This window comes from Sceloporus occidentalis, unplaced genomic scaffold (genome assembly GCF_023333645.1).
Source record: "Sceloporus occidentalis isolate IW3139 unplaced genomic scaffold, rSceOcc1.0.p SCAF_6, whole genome shotgun sequence".
NCBI lineage: Eukaryota > Metazoa > Chordata > Lepidosauria > Squamata > Phrynosomatidae > Sceloporus > Sceloporus occidentalis.
The window spans coordinates 43,962,153-43,982,653 of NW_028316986.1; the positions used below are offsets into that span (position 1 = coordinate 43,962,153).

Genomic DNA, 20,501 nt, shown 5'->3' on the forward strand with positions numbered 1-20,501 from the left:
ATCTACCCTCCTGTAACTTAAAGCCATTAGATCTGGTCCTACTCTCTGAGGAGAATAAGCCTGTGCTCTCCACTTTGTGGCAGCTCTTGAGGTATTTAAAGAGTGTGATCATGTCACCCCCCTCAGTTTTTTCTTCAATAAGCTGAACATGCCCAGTTCTTTCAAAATTTTCTTATATATTTTGTTTTCCATATCTCTTATCATTCTCCTTGCCCTTCTTTGGACATGTTCTAACTTGTCTATATCCTCATTAAAATGAGGCACTCAGAATTGAACATGGTACTCTAGATGAGTCTCACCAGTAGAGAATATAGTGGGACTATTACAATCAGCCTTTCATCTTCCAGGGGCTCTGTTCTGGACACACCCACACACCCGTGAATGCCAAATATTGCTGGACCTCAAGTCCTGTTCTTCTCAATGGCCGTGTGGCGTGTGCACAGCTGTGTTGGCTCAGCTGTCTGTATGTGCCACCATTGAGGAGAACAGGACAGGACCATCCATGCATGTTCCAATCTGCAGATGGCAAGCTTGTGGATGGAAAGGGCCAACTGCACTTCCCTCCTCTTGGAAACTATGCTTCCATTAATGCAGGTGAAGATAGCATTTGCCATTTTGCTGCAGTATCACACTGCTGGCTCATGTTCAACTTATGATCAACAATTACCCCAGGTCCTTTTCACATGTAGTACTGCTGAGCCATGTATCCCTCATCTTATACCTGTGCATTTGGTTTTATGTCTGTATTTAAACAGAGGTTGAATGATGATCTCTTGGGAGCTTTAGTTGTGCACTTTTGCATGACAATTCCTGTCAGACTAGATGGTCCTTATGGTCCATTCCACTTATGTGATTCTACAGTCATTGTTATGGAAGATGCCTTGGATCTAACCTGGGATAAAGGCAGCATATTAAATAAATAAATAAATAAATAAATAAATAAATAAATAATCACTGCCTGTTTTGCTGCCAAAGGTGGAACACCAAATTAACCTCTTTCAAGTAAATGTATTTAATACCAAAGGTAAAGCATGTTATTCTGGTATCTGAGATGGAAGTCCTATAAGTGCCCATTGCTCTCCTCAGCAGGAGAAATGCAATAATAAGAAATGACATAGCTGAGAATTTGCTGGTCCCTCATGGCACCAAAAATTTGCTGTCCAATCTGGGTGTCTTACTCTGCCTAAAGGTTAGATTGATTAGAGGCCCTAAAATGGAAAATGCCTATCTATACTATTTCCACTTTTGAGCCTGAATATCCAATAAGCAGATATATTGAACTAGCTGGTCCCATGGTTTGGCTTGGTCTAAAGGCCATATATCCATATGAAATATGAATTTTCATTTAAAATCCTTTCAAGCAGCTTCTGATGTAATGCCTGTTTTAAATAAATGTTCACAAAGGGCATGCAGGCCACAGTTATAATCTATCACACAACAAAGCTACATGTGAACTGTTTTAATATATTGAATTTGTCCTCTAGCTCTGGGAAATGGGAGTTGCTCAATCCAAAGGAGAAGATGTTGTTGCGAAGAGATTTTGAAGACGGCGAGTTCTGGTACTTGAATCTCACTAAACTTCTTGCTTCTCTTCCTTCTCTCACCCAGTGCAGGAATTTTCAAATTCCCATAGGTGTGCTTAAAACAATACATTGCTCAATTTATTCCTTGCCTCTCTTCAGGGATGGCTGGTAGCTGCAGTGGGGTTGTGAATCCCTTCTGGGTCCAGACTCTTTAAAGGAGCTATCCAAGGTGGTAAAACTAAGGCCCCAAATAGATCCAGCACCTTGGATAGATCCTTTAAAGTTCAGCTTAAAACCCAGAGGGGATTCACAACATATGACTGTGAGTCACCAGCCACAATTACTTCTCTTCTGGATACCTAGAAAGCAAATTTATCTCAGCTTTAGTTTGAACTGAATAACCTAATTAAAAAAAACCGGTGGATGCAGAGACCAAAATCTATTCACCTCAGCATTCCAGTTCCAGAAAAAGACAGTGACATGCTACTTTTAAGTAAGATGATGATGATGATGATGATGATGATGATGATGATGATGATGATGATGATGATGATGGAGAACTACTTATGTGTAGCCTTGAGAAGGAAAGATTAAAATTAGACAGGAGTTTTGTCTTGAACTGTTTAAAGGATTGTCATGAAGTTCATAGAACATAATTATTTTGTTTGCTTCTCCAAAAAGCAGGACTAGAACCAATAGGAGATATTACATAAAGGCAGATTTTTAATAAACATTGGGATACACATCCTAGCTGTGTTTCTTGGAAGAACATTTTGTTGTTGTTAACTGCCCTCAAGTCAGTTCTGACTCATGGCAATACTGTGGATGAGACATCTCCAAGATCTTCTGTCCTTCACTGCTCTGCTCAGGTCCTGGAAACTCAGTCCCGTGTCCTCCATGACTGATTCCATCCATCTGACATACAGCCTTCTTTTCTTTCTTCTGTCCTTTCTTTTTATTTGCATTTTTGTCTTTTCTAATGATTCATGCCTTCTCATGATATGGCCTTAAGAACATTAACCCTTGTTGAAATCCAAAAAGTCTTCAGATTCCCTGTCTCTGACAAAGAAGTTCAATATAGTTGTTGTCATTGGTTTGGAAAGATGCCAAAGCCGATTTCAATTTTAAAAAATCTATTTATTTACACATATATCTAGATATGTATGTAGTGAACAGATTCTTATAACCTGTCATCCTGCCAGTTCTGCCCACTGTTCTAGTTGTGCTCTGTGGAGCAACAGAGAATAAATCTGAATTAAGTTTTATAATGTAGTGGCATATAATGGCAGTGACCTGGAGAATCTCATCTACCAGAACTTGAGGAAATTACTTTTTGGAGGGATTACAGCTCCTAGAACCCCTCTGACATCATGGTCATACCTACACAAAGCATGGACATTCTGGGATTTGTAAACCCCCCCCCCCCCAATAAAGTGTCCACTGTCTGCATATTGCCTTGAGACTGCAGGAAAGATAATTTTCAAATGTTTCCACTGTAACTTAAGACTTTGCCCCACAAAATAACAGCTTTGAATCTGGGCGTAACTCTGACTTACTCCCATGCCTTCAAAGTGGAAGAATAATTAGTTCGTAAGAGATTGTGAAACACTGCTCCACATTCCATGCTCAGGGATACACCTAAGAGGATTACACAACAAAATCCATCTTTATTGGCCAACCAAAGTGCAGAAAATACATTCTACAAGCTTTCATGGCTTCACTGGCATCTACATCAGGCAAAGATATTTAAAAGCATACAAGAGAAGAAAAGTGAGGATGTTAGCGTCAAAGGCCTGCATTTTGTCTCAGATGTTATTTCTGTTGTCATTTAAGATGTTCTAGAGTCCAGAAGGATAGCAATGCAGGCAGAGGCCACTCCTCTCCTTGCCTATGTGGGGACCAGAGACAAGATGGGGACCAAAAGACAATAAAAGACCACCACCACCACCTCCAAAAAAAGGAAAAAACCCTTTTGTATGATATTTAACATTTTTGATATTAGAAATGAAGAAGCCACGGAAGCTTTGAAAACTTGCATGATGTATTTTCTGCATTTTTGGTTGGCCAATAAAAGTTTAGTTCTTTTGTGGATTTTGTTTTTTGTAGTGATTTGCTACATGGCCAGCATGACTATCCATGAATATACAGTATTTCCTGGGTTAGAAAATGCCTCAGAGGGTTAGGTTCTTCCGGTTTTTCACACTAATTTCCAATTTTGCCATGAGGTGGCAGTGTCAACATGTGATTTCATTTCAACTGTAGCTTTTTGGTTCACAAATATTCCCCGGTGGATATTACGTTTCTGCTGCCTTTTCTGCTACTCATGTTAAGGGCACTGCTGCTTACTAGTTATTTAGCCTGTTTCCCACTGACAGTGTACCAGACATTTGAACATAACATGGAAATGACAGTCACATATTGTAATTTAAGCTGTGTTTGTTTTGCTATCTCTATTCCCCACCCTACTGTGCAGTGTTATTGTGCAGAGAAGCAGAAATTCCACAGCTGCATCTCTGTCCCTGCAGCAAGATCAGAAGGTGGAATAATCTGTCCCTCTAGATGTTGCTGTACTACAACTCACAGCATTCCTCACCATTTGCTATGGTTGCTGGGACTTGCAGTCTAACAACATTTGGAAGTCTGCTTGATTTCCACCCCAGTCTATAGTGTCAGGAAACTGCTCCACTTGGTAAGTTTTTGTATGAGTTTTAAAAGTATTTTATTATTTGGTTTTATTGGATCTGCACTGGTCTGATGAACTAGACCTGTGCTATAATTGATACAGAGCACAAGAACTGGGCTAAGACGCTTTGCTGCCTGGAGTGAAGGACAAGATATTGCCCTTCCCTCTGTACAGAAACTGGATTGGGTTGGACAGTTGGTCAAATGTTCTGGCCAAGATACAGTGGAGGGTGGCCTGACATAAACACACAGCAGTGTAGTTGTTCCATCGGCGCACTATGCTAGCCCAGTGAAGTCCTCACTCCTGGTGTCACTGGGTACAGGCAGGGTTGCTGGGTGGGGGACTACTAGGGGAGCAGCAGTAGCCAAAAATAGGTGCTCACTCTTCTCCTTTGCCATGGCAGTGACTTGCTCTTAAGAAGGCCACTGCTGTGGCAAAGTCAGGAGGGACATGCTCACCCTTTCTCACTCCACAATGACAGGAGGGCCCAAACAGATGTCACCTCTCTTGTGGGATGTCACTCAGTGTGGTCTGAACCCTCCACATTCTCCTAGTGACACCACTGTGCTGGCCATGTATTGGATTGCACAGCTGACTGCACAACATGCATGACACTAGGGTATATATTCATTGTACAATAGTCAGTAGGCCTCCAGTCAGGCACATACTGATATAATACCTTAAAAACACAGCCACTTGCACTACGGTTAGGACAGCTAAAATGTAACTTGTGAAGCTACAAGCAGATATAACCTTTGCTCAATATTTAGAAAATGCAGCTGTCAGTGTTAAGGTGCCCACTGCAACCTCAGCTAAGACTAACAATAGGGTGCTTTCCTCCTTTACAGTTCAAAAGAGCAGGGGCCCTTCCACATTGCACAATATAGCACAAAATTCCACGTTAAATGACATAGATCAATATCTTATGGAATCCCAGTGTTTTTACTTGAATGAGGCACAAGAGCTCTCTGGCTGAAAATTCAAAATTCTCTTCTCTGTACTATGCATCCCAGGATCCATGGGATATTTCCATGGCAATTAATGTGAAACCATAAAGCTATAACTGCAGTGTGAAAGGGCTCCAGGCTACTCAAGGAAAGGATAAGCTTTGACCGCAGCTGCCTAAACAAAAGAGTAAGATTGCATTCTCCACCAATTCCATGTACTGTACAACATTCAATCCAGCTTAAATCTATCTGCATCACAGGTAGAGCCCTGGTGGTGCAGTGGTTAAATGCCTGTACTGCAGCTACTCACTCACAAACCATAAGTCTCACAAAACTACAGTTCCCATAATCCCATAGCACTGAGCCATGGCAGTTACAGTGGTGTTAAAATGGATTATTTCTGCAGTGTGGATACAGCCCCACTTGAGATGACATGCAGTCATTCCACACAGGTCTGCTTGAATAATTAGGCAGAGTGGAAGCATTTGTTTTGGATGATAGATTTGGGGAGTCATGAAAGAGCAGCAAAAAATTTGATTTATTTCATTAAAGAATTATCATCATCACCATCACCATCATCAGCATTACTGTCAGGAATGTGAAATTGTTACTTTTGCAGTTTTTCCTCATTTGGGGCCCAAATAACTTGGCTGGTCTAGGGTACTTAATTTTGGGAGTGGCTGTGTGGGGTGCATGTTGGGTGGTAAGTTCTGGTGACTTTGATGCCAAAAGGGCAGTGAATCCTCATTCAGTTTTAGCTTGAACTGTTGCTTCCATCCAGCAATAGATCCTGCACTTTGGATAGGTATCTTGAAGTTTGAACCTAAACCTGGAGCAGATTGCTTGCCCTGCAGCCATAGTAGCTGTCCACTGCTACTGCAGTTTGCAGCTCTGCCTCAGTCAGCAAATTTTGGAGTGGATCTGATTTTCCAGTTGTAACTTCTGGAGACTGGAATTTGGAGCTAAACAGCAGTAATGCTACCAGTGACAGAAACAAAAACACAGTAGCAAGGCAAGAAACAAAGGCAAAACAAACAAACAAGAAACAAAAGTCAAGAAACAAAAGACAACATAAGGGGAGTAATTTATCTACTAAACAGGATGATGTTAGCAGATAGAAGCATCCAGCTAAGGAAAAATAGCTAGGAGCATCTCTGTTCCCCCTCATTCTCCAATGACATATAAATGGCCATGTGAGGGGGTTCACAAAGAAAAGGTACGTTTAGGGGGATTTGCTTCATTTGAGCAGATGGAACAAAATGTTAACCTCTACAAAATGAAATAAATAAATAAATAAAGTATGCTATCATAATATACTAACAAGATACCAGCCATTCAGAAAGCAGAGCTTTCTTTTCTTTTAAGCATATGGACATTTAACTCTGTGTCCCTTCGTCCTTTTATTATAGGATGTCTCTGCAAGATTTTCAAACTCATTTTGTGGATCTGATGATCTGTAAATTAACTCCTGATCTCATGAGTCAGGAGGATGGGAAGAAGTGGATGTGCTCTATGCAGTCTGGCAAATGGGTCAAAGGAAGTACAGCAGGTGGCCGAATGAGTGCCCACAAAGGTGAGAATTGGCTGGCTGCTGCTTGGGGAGATTCATTTTGAAACTGATACCTTGTTATAATGCCATAAATATCTACTCAGACCATCTACTCAATTATGTCAAGAGTAGATGGTAAGCATCTCCTGTGTGTGTGTGTTCCTTCAAGTCGCCTGTCAGTTTATGCCAACCTTACCATCTACTACATCAGTGTATGCAAAGTATTTTATGCTCCATGTAAAGTGCTTTATATTACTGAATAAAAAGTGCAGTTTAGTGTATAAAGTACTGCATAGGATTGCTATAGAGAGCGAGTGTTGCACAGTGGTTTGAGTGTTGATCTATGGAGACCAGGGTTCGAATCCCTGCTGGGCCATGGAAACCCTATGGATGACCTTGAGCAAGTCATATTCTCTCAGCTTCAAGGGAAGCAATGCCAAACCTTCTCTGAACAAATCTTGCCAAGAAAACCCTAGGATGGCCTTAGGGTCACCTAAATCAGAAATGACTTGAAGAAACACAATAACAACAACAAAGGATTGCTATTATTGTCGTTTTTGTTTGTAATGTTGTAAATGCAACAATGCTCAGCAATGGAGAGTTAAAGATGTCTTTGAAGTAGGAATAGTGATGGGGTTAAGTAGATTTTAGTGACCCAGAAACTCTTCATCTCTTATCCATCTATCTTAACCTTTCTGAAGTGTAAATGGATACATTTATATACCTCTTCCCTTATTCTCTCACTTATTTTAAGAGTGAAACCAGCTTAGGTCATTGCTACCTTATCACCCTTAGAGAGCTTTCTTATCTTTAATTGAGTTTTTATAGCTTTAGGGCCAGTACACACTGGCATCGAAACGCCAGCCCTCTTTGCTGCACAGCATTGCCACAGCAACAAAACCATGGGGCAAAGCTTCACAGCAAAAATGAAGCTGCCTACTGCAGCTTCTTTTTTGCGGTGGCATAAGGGCTGCGATGCAGCCCTATGACGCCACTTCCTGTAAGAGATGTGTGGGCGCTCAGACACCCACAACTCATCTACATGTCCCCCGTGTGGGTGGTGCTGCTCAATAATGGCGCTGCCCGCATGTCATAGGGCTCAGAAGTGTGCGGTTGGTGTGCACTCCTGAGCCCTACTATCGCCACCAGAACACTGCTTCCTGGCAGTGTGTACCCCACCTGTGTTTGTTTCTTGAGCCATTGGGGTCCTTACTTACTCAGAATTGCTAGCCACCACATACATGGAGTCATCATTAAAAAAACAATAGTAATATTAGCTTGAAGCCTGACATCCACTGGAAGGCTATTCACACATGAAATCATCCTTAGTAACAAAAGCAGATAAGACAACTAAATGAAGGGAATACTGTGGATGTAGCATACCTTGATTTCAGTAAGGCCTTTGACAAGTTTTCTTATGATATGCTTGCAAAAAAGATAGTAAAATGTGGGCTGAACAATGCTTCTATTAGGTGGATCTGTAGTTGGTTGACTGACTGAACCCAAAGTGTGGTCACCAATGGCTCCTCTTCACCTCATCCTGGGGAAATGTGACTACAGGGGTGCCACAGGGTTCTGTCAACATCTTTATCAATGACTGGGGTGATAGAATAAAGGGCATACTTATCAAATTTGCAGAAAACATCCAATTAGGAGGGGTATCTAATATCCCTGAGGATGGGATCAGGATCGAAAATGAACTAAACAGAGTTGTGCCAAAACTAACAAAATGCATTACAATAGGGAGAAATGTAAGGCAGAAAAATAATAATGAAAAGCTCAGATATAGAATGAAAGACACATTGCTTGACATCAGTACATGTAAAAGGGATCTGGGAGTCTTAGTAGACAACAAGCTGAACATGAATCAGCAGTGTGATGCACCAGTTTAAAAAGCCAACAGGATCCTAGGCTGAATCAATAGGAGCATAGTGACTAGACTGCTGGAAGTATCACTCTATTTGGCTTTGGTCAGATATCACCTGGAATACTGTGTATAGTTCTAGGCACCACAATTCAAGAGGGATATTGACAGGTTGGAGTGTGTCCAGAGGAAGGCAACCAAAATGATGAAAGTTCTAGCAACTATGTTCTATGAGGAGTGGCTTAGGGAGCTGGTTATACTTAGCCCGGGGAAGAGAAGATTAAGAGATGAAATGATAGTCATGTTTAAATATTTGAAGTGATGCAATATTAAGGATGAAGCAAGCTTGTTTTCTACTGTTCTGGAGATTAGGACATGGAGCAATGGATGCAAACTACAGGAAAAGAGATTCCACCTAAACATTAGGAAGAACTTCCTGGTGGTGAAAGGTGCCCAACAGTGGAACACACTACGTCAGAGAGTGGTGGAGTCTCCTTCTTTGGAGGTTTTTAAACAGAGGCTGGACAGCCATCTGTCAGGAGTGCTCTGATTGTGTCTTCCTGCATGGCAGGGGGTTGGACTGGATAGCCCTTGTGGTCTCTTCCACCTTTATAATTCTATGATTCTGTGACTACCCTCACTTCTCCTTCCCTCGGTAGCTTCCTGACCCTCCTCACATCTGATGCAGAGAGTCTGGGATATAGAACAAAGGGTTGCAAGGAGAGGTAGATAATAGGTTGTTTTCATGCACACAAAGAACCCTTTTGTTTGCACATGAGCAACACAGGATCCAAGGCACTATATTATTTTAGAAAGGAATATATTTCTAAACAGGCCACATCTAATATTAGATTTCTCTGTTTCTGCAAAGATCTGGAAACAGATGTAAGAAAATTGTTGAGAGTACCCAGACATAATATAAAAAAATGAAGTCCAGAATGGCCACTGCCTGAGTGCTCTGGGAGTTATGCTCCTAAAAGTAACTTTCCAAAGTTAAAACCTTGGCCTCTCTAGGCAGGATTAGGAAAGAATCCTGCTTGAAAACCATTGGAGATGCAAGTCAAATGGACAAAACAGACCGGCATAAAAAGGATGGAGTATGGCGTACAGATGGGGTTGTGGCATACAGATGACGCATGCCCCGAAGATGCCCTGAAGCTGGCTTCACACTGCCTGGCTACCCACACATGGGCCTACTTCTGGGCATTCTGGCTGTGTGGCGTTTATATGCCGCACACTGCTTGGAGCACCTTAAAGCCAGCTTTCAGCTGTGGCAGCTCTGAAAAGCCAGCTTTTTGCCAGTGCAAAAAAGAAGCAGCTATTTGCCACTTCTTCCTTGACCAGCAAAAAGGCAGATTGGGGCAGGGGCATGCAGTTGCTGTGGCTCCAATCCAACTTTGTCAGGGTCAGCATGAAGCTGCCTCTTTGGAGTGGTCTATTTTGCCTCAATGTTAACAATACTGAGCCTCATGTCTGACTTATTCAAAGATTGCTTCCTATGTTTCTAATCACAGATGTTTTAGATAACTCCTACTATCACTGTGATCATTGGCTGGCTTGAAATGATGGTGGTTGGAGAGTATTGCATCAGGTTGGCTGATCTAATGAAATCAGGCTATATGTTGTGAAATTATGATTCTGTATTCAAAGACATAGCTGTGATAGTCTGGAACAGTATGCAAAGGGATGTTGTAGCACCTTTGAGACTAATTGAGAGAAAGAAATTGGTAGCATAAGTTTTCATAGACTGATTCTCCTTCATCAGATTCAACTTGTATGATTCTGTATGATAATACTGAGGAAAACATTTACCTGCCATAGTGTACATGGCTGCATATTAGAACATATCTTGCTTTCTGATTTAGTCTAACCCAGATCAATCGTATCAAAAAAGCAGCTAATAGATATCTGGAATGAGATATTGGGGGGGGGGGGCAGATGTTAAACGTATCCCATTTCCATCCTGTATCATTGCCAGCCATGTCTTCTGGTAGTAAGCCTTGCAACCATGTAGTGAATATAAGGCCACAGATGCATTCTCTCACTCCTCAGATACATTTTGGATGAATCCCCAATACCTGCTGAAAGTCCTGCAAGGCAATGGCAGCAAAAGGTCCTTTTACTCATGCAGTGTGTTGATATCTCTGATTCAGAAGCGTAACAACAAACATCGGAATCGGATGCCTCATCTTAACATAGGACTCTCTGTCTACAAGGTAGGAGGAATGGTTTTACTCATGAGGTATGCAGTGTAATGTGCATCATCGTGTGGGTTTGAGTGTTGGACTATGACTCTGGAGACCAGAGTTCAAATCCTCACTAGGCCATGGAAACCCATAGGGTGACTTTGGGCCAGCTCCCAGCCTCAGAAGATGGCAAAGGAACACCCCCTCTGGAAAGATTCTGCCCAAACAAAATAACAACTGCGTAACAGGTTCAACTTATGGTCACCATAAGTCAGAAATGATTTAAAGGCATACAACAACATGTCAAAAATTGGGACACAAATGTTCATTTAATTTGTTCTTGCACACAAGACTTAAGTACTTTTCAAATTTTTCTCCCCTCTGGATGACAAGGGTATTTTATTTCATTTATTCACAATTTGGGACTTTTTAAATGAAAAATTTGGGGTTGGGGGAACCTAGGTTTTTTTTTTAACATGAAAACAGCATTTTATGCAGAAAATAGTGAGTTTTATGCATTTTCCACTCGATTCTTTTTTTCTTTTCTTTTTTCAAAACAACAACAACATTTACTTCCTCAAGTGCAGGGGCTAGAGTTATCTTCCCTAGAGGAGCCTACATCCTCAGACACATGGGGAAGAGTCAGCTTTTCAAGACTTGAGCCTTAGTTCCTCAGATGCATGAGGTAGAGTGGAAAGTCCAGGAAAGGTCTAGTATAAGGTGGGTCCCTGGACTTTCCACTCTACTCCATGCATCTGAGGAAGGAGGCTCAAGTCTATGAAAGCTCATGCTACCAACTCCTTTCTTTCAGTTAATCTGAAAGGAACTTCCTGACAGTAAGAGCTGCTCAACAGTGGAACACACTCCCTTGGAAAGTCTTGGAATCTCCTGCTTTGGAGGTTTTTAAACAGAGGCTGGATGGCCATCTGTCGGGGGTGCTTTGATTGTGAGTTCCTGCATGGCAGGGGGTTGGACTGGATGGCCCTTGTGGTCTCTTCCAGCTCTATGATTCTAGGATGCTTTGATTCTATTTATAAAGTTCTTTTCACCAATGGGTGGAACACCAAATATATTTAATAAAAGACAAAACAATAAACCAAACAGTGTGTGTATGTTGTGGATCGTCAAGTCATTTCCAACTTAAGCTGACCCTAAACTGAACCTATCATGGAGTTTTTTTGGCAAGATTTGTTCAGAGGAGGAACAAGATTTGTTCAGAGGAGGTTTGCCTTCCCCAGAGGCTGAGAGCATGTGACTTTTTCTTTTTTCTTTTCTATATGGTAATTTTTTCTATTCCTCTTTTTAATTGTTACTATCTTAGAGTGTACGCCTTGGGCAGGCTTTTATATACTCTTTAAGTTTACCAACTTTGTACAGCGCTGTGTATAATTACAGCGCTTTAGAAATAAAGTTTAATAATAATAATAATAATAACTTGCCCAAGGTCACCCACTTGGTTTCCATTGTGGAGCTGGGAATCAAACTCTGGTCTACAGAGTCATATTCCAACACTCAAACCAGTATGCCATGCTGGCTCGCAAAACGGACACTAATATATACTAAAAATAAAATCTCTACCACCCTACCAGCTGCTACTTGTCACAGTAGTCTTATGCACACTCAGCAGCTTAATCTGATGAATTAAAAAAGATGGTGTTCAACTCTTTGTAAAAACTGATAACATTCTCCAGGGAAGAACCTTGCAAAAGAGTTCCTAATGCCCAAGATGTCATGGTGGTTGACAATTTTCTCATTGTTGAGATGCCCTTCCTCATCAAGGATGAGAAAATTTGTAAATTTACTTTCCATCTTTGGCTATTCCAAGCAAATGATACAATGGAGTGGGTTCCTTTCCCATGATTGGAACAGGGACTCTGGTCTTCCACAGGTGTGTAAAAGAAGACAGGAAGAAAAGAAAAGAAGGCAAGAGTGGACATAACCCTGTATATGATCTGCATATGCTATAAGTAGGAATAAATGTAACTTTAGAAATAATTAACTACTATAATTGAAACAAATACAGTGGATCTCACTGCAGTGGAGAGGTCTGCAATCAGCCTTCATATCAGCTGTCTCTGGTCAGGTGCTTACTGTTCATGGCCTTTTCAAGGCTCCTGTTCTGATAGCTCTTGAAATTAAATCCAGACTTTGACAGGCAAGCCAGTTAAACTTTTGGATACAGGACATTCTTCTGAAAGCCCATCAAATGGAAGAACATTTTTGGTGAAGTAGCACACATAATGACTCTGATGGTAGATGTAATTTGCACAATGGGAGCTGAACCATCTTCAGCTATTTTAAAAGTGATTATAAGAAAAGCACTGGGAAAGATAACTTCCCCTGTAGGCACTAATTATGTTATCCATCCTAGTTTTGAACAAGGTTCTATCTTGTTTCAATACTCCCCTGCCAGTATACACACAGAAAGAGTCTTGTCTCAGTCTTGAGCTCAACTTCCTTTATAACTTTTAGACATGCTGAAGATTTCAGTGGCAATCTAGGCCCAAGCAACCCTAATCACACAAGATGAATGAGGTAGGATGTTGTTGTTGTTGTTGTTATTATTATTATTATTAACCTTTATTTATAAAGTGCTGTAAATTTACACAGCGCTGTACATACAATCTCTTAGTTAGACGGTTCCCTGCCCTCAGGCTTACAATCTAAGAAGACACGACACAAAAGGAGAAGGGAGTGGTGGTGGGGAATGGGATCAGGTCCAGCAGTTCTTCTCCACCTCTGAGGCCTGGACCAAGGCAGATGGACTGGAGGAAGGGCTTGGCTTCTTAATGGATGGTTAAGTTTTCTTAAGGATGGATATTGTTTAAAATGGAGAGTTTAATACTTTTACATTAACTGGTTGTTAATTTCATATGTTTAAATGATTTGGAATTCACTGGAATTCACTGGTTGACATCTGGTCTATTTTTCTTTCTTTCCAGCTGGGCCAGGAGGTAAGTAAAGTCCTGTCATTGATTATTTATACACTGGCAACATAATTCTTGTTCAGCCCTTCTACCTTCTTATTTTTACTCAGAAAGAAAAAAAAAGTGGTGGTAGGTGGTAGAACACAAGCAACTATGTTTAATTTTGATCTGAGTGCAATTTGAGAACAGTTGGATTTTGATTTCCCACTTTGGGAACAATGGAAACACACGCAGCCATGCTTTGAGAAGACCCACTGAAATCAAAGGGGCTTCAGGAAATAACTAACATATCTGATTGACTTCAGGGGATCTACTCTGCCTCAGTTTGCATGCAACTCATAGAATAATACTAAGAAAGGTGTTTGGCCCCAAATACCAACATGTATTGCTTATGAATACTCAAATCAGCTAGATATAGGGTTAGCAATTATAGATACAGGGTTATATGGGGTTAGAATTAGCGTTAGACTCTGGCTCTAACAATAATTGCTTAAAATCCTATTCAGGGCTTCATAAAATAAGAAAACATCAGCATTTTGTATTTGTAACTTATTCAGAGGTAAATATTTGAATGTTGAATTCAAAACTCATTTCAAGGATAGGATGTTCAGTATTCCTTGTAGTCCATTTTAGACAAGCTTCTTGAGACATTCAGAGGAAAAAAATGATTGCTAATGCCAATGTGAGTCAATAAATTTCAAGATAATGCATTTTTATGGCTTAATTAAGCATTAATGGTATGTTCCTGAGCTGTGCCCAGAAGCAGCAGACAGGGCTGAGTGAGAAATGCTTTTATTATATCTCCTTTTTAGGCTGAATAAATTATAAATTCTGGGGAGAGTAGGCTGGTACTGATGTGCCTTTTTGGATCATTCTTGGGAATTATTTATAGATGCCATTAAATTGATACAGGCAATTTTTGTCCATTGGATAGAGCCAGCATTTAAATGATGTTTCTAAGCTATTTCATCCCTGATATTTTTTTTTGCTGTTTTTAAAATCCCAGATTTACAACAAAATATGTCAGGGTGAGAAGAAATGGGTTTTAGTGGCATTTCTGCCATAACATAAAAAACACTCCATGGATGCACATTAGTTGCATGCTGCTGTGCAGTTCAGCAGTGAAACCCAAATGGCAGACAAGAGCAAGTGATGGTGCAAATGATCTGGACAGGGAGGGGAGTGTTGCTGCTGTTGGCTGCTCCTTGACTATCTTGTTTGTGCTTCATTTCAATCAAAGTACCACTTGGGACTCTTTCTTTAGCTTTCAATTGAATCAAGACCAGGTCACCAGAGAATGGAGATACAGCCTAAGCTTTTCTCTAACTCCAGTCAATCAAAATAAAAGTGGAAAACAAAAACGGCAGACCACTTTAACTCACAATTTTGAAAGTGTGAACAACCAGGACATACCAGGCCCCTTATTTATTATTGATCAAGGATGTGCAAATCTGTCTCTTTTCATTTTTGTTCTCACAACCTCACTGACATTCTTGAGCTTTCCAGCTTCTGTGTCATGTGTTGATAAATTTTTGTCCTCACTCTTACAATTAATTTAATTTATAATCCACCTTTCTCCCAAAATGGCTTACAGCATAGATTAAAGCTTTTTAAAAATTATTTTGAAGTTTGAAAATTAAAAAAAATCCTCTTAAGACACTAGTAACATAAAGCAGTATAAAAACACTGAAAACAAAAGTATAGTGCACCCCCCCCCCTTAAAAGGCCCTTTTGAATAACCAGTTACTTGATATGGTTAACTGTCACTGAGTTGACTTCGACTCATGGCAGCCCTGTGGATGAGACATCTCCAAGACCTGACCTCCACTGCTCTGCTCAGGTCCTGCAGGTTCAGGCATGTGGTTTCTCTGAATCCAACCATCTGGCATGTAGTCTTCCTATGCTTGTTTATGAAAAAAGATGTTTACCTGTTGGCAGTAAGAGAACAGAGAGTGCTCCAACCTAGCTCCTGTGAAAGAAGAATTCTACCACTTGGGAGCAGCCATTGAGAAGGCCCTTTCACATGGCCTCAACAGACAGGCCTGCGATGATGATGGACTGGCAGAAAGCCTTCCCTTTATGATTCAGTCACACTCATACAGATCATCTTGACCTAAGCAATATAGGATTTTCTAAGTCACTACCAGTACTTTGAATTCTGCTCAGAAACAAACTAGTAGCCAATGAAGCTGGCCAGAATACTCCAGACTGCTCCTGGAGTATTCTGTCCCTGAGGCTGACCTGAATTCCCCCATTACTTCCATGCTCTGAGTGATAGCAGGCAGCTGTATACACACATGTTCCACTGTGCCACCTGGTGCAGGTCACTCTCTCTGTGATTGAAAATGAGGCCCCAGCATTGATTGCATTGCTGGCTGCCTCGTTGTGACCTTAAAGGGAGCAACTTGTGCCAGCTGTCTTGGTGCCAGGTGGCAAAGCGGGACGTGTGTCTAGACATTGCTCCAGAGTGCTATGGATTTTCCTGGAAAATCTGAAGCAAAAGATAAGTTTTGAAAAATTCAATTTCAGGGAGGAATGGCCCAGATTCAGTGTGGAATTGGCTTTTGCACATGAAGTCAGTCCACACTCAAATTGGGGCTTTGGCTCTGCATCATGTGAAGTAGGGCGAGTGGGAACTCATGCAAATTGCCTGTGTAGACATACCAATAATATGTATAATCTATAGCAGTACAATAACATGTATGTATAATATATGGAGATGTTTTGTAGATTTAGCAGCACCTGGAATGTTATTTTTGAACAAAACCTGATGCTTGTAACTTTATATTGCTCATTAGTACTTTTAAAAAGAGTTACTTCATACATTATTGATTACCAGTATGTTCTTTTATCTTACTTTTTAATTACCTAAAATGAAAATGAAAACCCCATCAAAATGATCCCAAACAGTGACATTTTAGAAGGGCACATTACTTGTTTTGAAGGTTGCCATGATTATCCAGCATCCTTGCTCATGTGGAAACTCTCTACGTGAATAAAAATGTCTCTCATTCAGACCTGAACAAAACAATGATGGAGGAAGTGGGGTCTGATGTTTCCATCATTGTGTATTGACACACTGAATAAACAGCACTTCAGCAGGGCTTCTTTGTGCTTTGAAGTCTAAAGCTGTCTGCCAGCCACTATGTTATGAAGATTATCTGGCTGCTACTCATAAGGAAAGTCCTAAAACATGGGACCAACAGTCTAGCTGGTGCCAGAAACCCCCAAACAGTACAGTCAATGGCCATGCTGGGTGGGGAATTCTGGGCTTGATAGTCCAAAAAAGTAATGGTTCTAGTCTCAGCCAACAAGCTGTGGCACTGGAAGCAAACCTGGCTGTCTCTTGTCTCAAGAAAGCTGGGAGAATGGCATTTTCACATTCAGGTTTGCTGAAACTCAGAGCTGGAGACTGCTAGGCAGTAGATTTCAGACTTTATTGAGCACCAAGATTAATATAGTGAAGTACAAAACCAAGACCAGTTTTAAAATTGGAAATACAATGAATCTCTGCATTGACCAAGGCATAAAAGTGTTTCATTTTAATATATGATGCATTCTAAGGGGCAACCCCATCCTTTTAGTAGATGACAAATTGCTGCATTAGCAGGAGAGAAATACAGCTGTAGACAGAGCCTGAGCAAAAAAGTATTTCAGCAGTCTGTTGTGGGCAACAAAGTCCACAGGAAGGCAAAATGTCAGAGCCATTTTGGGGAAAGGCCAATTCAAGGAGGCTCCAGGGTTCTCAGCCAACAAAATTATTGATTGTCTGTATGTGGAGTAATCTCTTGTTCAGTCATGAGTAATGGGAAATGCCTAATAAAAATGCTATTTTCCCCTCATCATCATGCCATCATCATAGGATGATAGGCTTATCAAAGAATAGCAAAAGCTGAAATTTGAAAAATAGGTATAAAGATGTAAGCCCCATTGAAATGAATCAGAACCCCTGCTTTTTAAAACAAAAGAAGATTAAGATCAGGTTGCAGATTACATTACTGCCATTGCATTTCAAGATTCTGTGGACAATAGGGGATGTGTATTGGTTGAAAGAAGTATTATAGAAAAATATTTGGCAGAATCCAAACGGGGATTTTGTCATCATATTTGTCATCACAAACAGGCAGCATTCTGCTGTGCTTTAAGATGGTGGAAGAGGGTAACTGCTGCCCTCAAATGCTGTTTCATTTAGGTCGGTATAACCTGAATGAGAGAGGCTGGAAGATAGTGACAGATTAAGCCATGTTGAAGATATAAACTGTGTCAAGGTAAAACCAAACCAAACAAAATTCTAATGTGTGTACGTATTTAGGCCCTCCATAAATATAAATCCTAAAATATGGTGTATTTGTACAGAAATATGGGGCAGGTTAGAGTCCAATATCTGGAGAACCACAGCAGTCCATCCTTGCTTGAGATGGATTCAAATTTCTGTGATATGTCCAGAACTATCATGCAAGTAATCTGCTTTTTTAAAAAAACTTGCATTGTGTTGTTGTGATCATCACTGCACTCCCAGTAAAACACTATTAATTAATCGGGAAGAAAGCTAGATGAGAGTCTAATCTATTTTTCAAGAGGATTTTTCAGCTATTCTAACTGACAGGATTGCAAGGAAGAAATCTGCATGTTATATAGTATAATGACACGTTTATGACTAAGTCTCTCACTTTTAGTTCTTCCCACTTCTTTTAAATCTTTAACATATTTATGAGGTAATAAACGAATTCTGCTAAATTTTAATCCAAAATGATATGAACAAATTCTCAGCCATCTGCACTGGCCAAATTCAAGAAGTATATCTGTTTCCATTTTCTGGAGCCTGTTTACAATGGCATGTTCATTTTATTTTTCTACTGCAACCAGCATATTTTGTCACTCTAATTAATAATTGGTGGCAGTGATGGTGACAATGTTGGCTTACCTAACAGAGAGAAGGAAACTATTCCAGGCTTAGGGAGAAGCATGGCAGAAGGAACAGAGACAGATGGGATGGGCTTGGAAAGGAGAGCACTGTTTCCCTTGAAAATTGCTCTCTTTAATCTGCTGTTAATATTTCCCCCAAACAGAAAAAGTTTCTAATAAAACCTTTATTTCCTTGTCCACTTTTGCCCGAGTGCTTGTCTCCAGTTCCTTTATCAAGCACAAACAATGTTGCCTACTGTAATAAGACATAGAAACAGGATAACAAATAGTTCAAACACTGTAACAAGCAACCATTACCATGTTATTCTTCTCCACAGGCCTATGTGCACTGTTCTTATTTATATGTTTGTTAAACTGCAAATGAGTGGAAGCTTTCTCATATTGGGTTCAGCTTGTCTCTTCTGGTTTCTGTTTCACAGTACTACAACAGTAATCAGAAGTTGCCATCGACCTTCTTTGCGTGTAACAGACCTTTGAACTGGTCACTCTTTGTGAATGAACGTGAAGTGACTCAAGATTTCCGGCTGCCTCCTGGTAGCTATGTCATTGTTCCCTCCACTTCAGAACCTCACCAGGAATCAGAGTTTCTCTTGAGAGTCTTCTCCAGGAAGCACACCCTTCAGTAAGTGGGGCTGTTTGGCTTTGCCTTAATCTTCATGGTACTATGGGTTCTGTGGTACTTTGGGGAACCTTAATGGCCCCACCAGGACTTAGGCTTGGCCTGAGACACTCACTCCTGGACTGCCTGTCTGACCTACCTCCCCTCTGTTCACTTTTCTCTTTCCCACCTTTCTCCTCAGTGGCCACCAAGGAAGGGCAAAGAAAGACCTTCTAAGGTAAAATGGAGGCAACCACTAAGGGGGAATAGAGAAGGGGGAAAAAGAGCACTTGGAGGGAAACTCAGGCTGGCCATTTGAGTTGGTGGGCCAAGGATGGATACCATGGGCCAGGCACAGGGCCTGTCAGGGCAGCTAAGGGTAAGCCTGGGGACTTCTGCTCCACATGTGCACTGCGTGCATCTCTGCTTCACCTAGGCAAGAGTCCTGGAGGAGAATGGCCACCAAAAAGGGTGAAGAAAGAATGATTCAGGTGCTTGAAGCAGTGATAGCTCTGGCGTTAATTCCCCCCACCCAAGCAGAAATAGTAACAGCTCCTGTGGAGTGTATGCAGGAGGAGGAGGAAGTGATGGTGGCACCACCCTGACCCCTGCCTCTGCCACCACCTTCATGGAGATACCTCCATCTGGTAGGACCCCTGCTGATTGTACACAAGAGGCATAAGAAAAGGGGTGGCTCTGGACAAGGGCACCGTGGTGGTAGTGGTGTCTGGACTCAGGTGTGCTTTGTGGCGAAATGGCATCAATGGCCCATTTAGCAGTGTGGTCACCACGTAGCTCAGATGGGTGAAGGGATGGAGTGGGGGTCCTCACCAAAGACATGCCGCCATTGTCTCTGAGGAGGAAGAGGACCAAGAAAGGGCCAGTTGGGCATGAGACATGGACCCCTGTAAGTGTGTAGCCTCTGCCACTGCTGGCATCATTGCCATGACTTTTCCTTCTCTGCTAAGTCACCTCCCTCTCTCGCTTGCTCAGAAGCCCCAGAAAATGTGGCCTGGCTGGTGGGGGGTGGCCATGGAGTTCAGGATGGATGGGAGCAACCACTCCACTGGGTGTTCATTGCCCTATGGGGACACCTGGTACAGTCTGCAGCCCCTGGACCCCTACCCTAATGATGGATTTTCATTTCCAGCCCCATTATAAATGCTCAGGATTACTGTAAGTTGGAAATGACTTAAAAATACACAACAACAGAATATCAGCTTGCTATAGACCTGATCTTTGTGTGTCTGTATGTACCTTCATGTTGCCTGTTTGCTTATGGTGACCCCATGAATTTC

The 20,501-nt window shown here is 41.3% G+C and overlaps 1 protein-coding gene across 1 annotated transcript in view; it reads left to right on the top strand.

The window, feature by feature from the left end:
* The window catches only part of CAPN14 (calpain 14), a 55,526-nt gene that overhangs the window by 13,609 nt on the left and 21,416 nt on the right, over positions 1–20,501 (top strand). The window contains exons 8-11 of the mRNA XM_089529440.1: positions 1,485–1,559; positions 6,563–6,726; positions 10,619–10,782; positions 19,025–19,227. Of these exons, the coding sequence (XP_089385566.1) occupies positions 1,485–1,559; positions 6,563–6,726; positions 10,619–10,782; positions 19,025–19,227 (606 nt within the window). The remainder of the gene's footprint in view (positions 1–1,484; positions 1,560–6,562; positions 6,727–10,618; positions 10,783–19,024; positions 19,228–20,501) is intronic.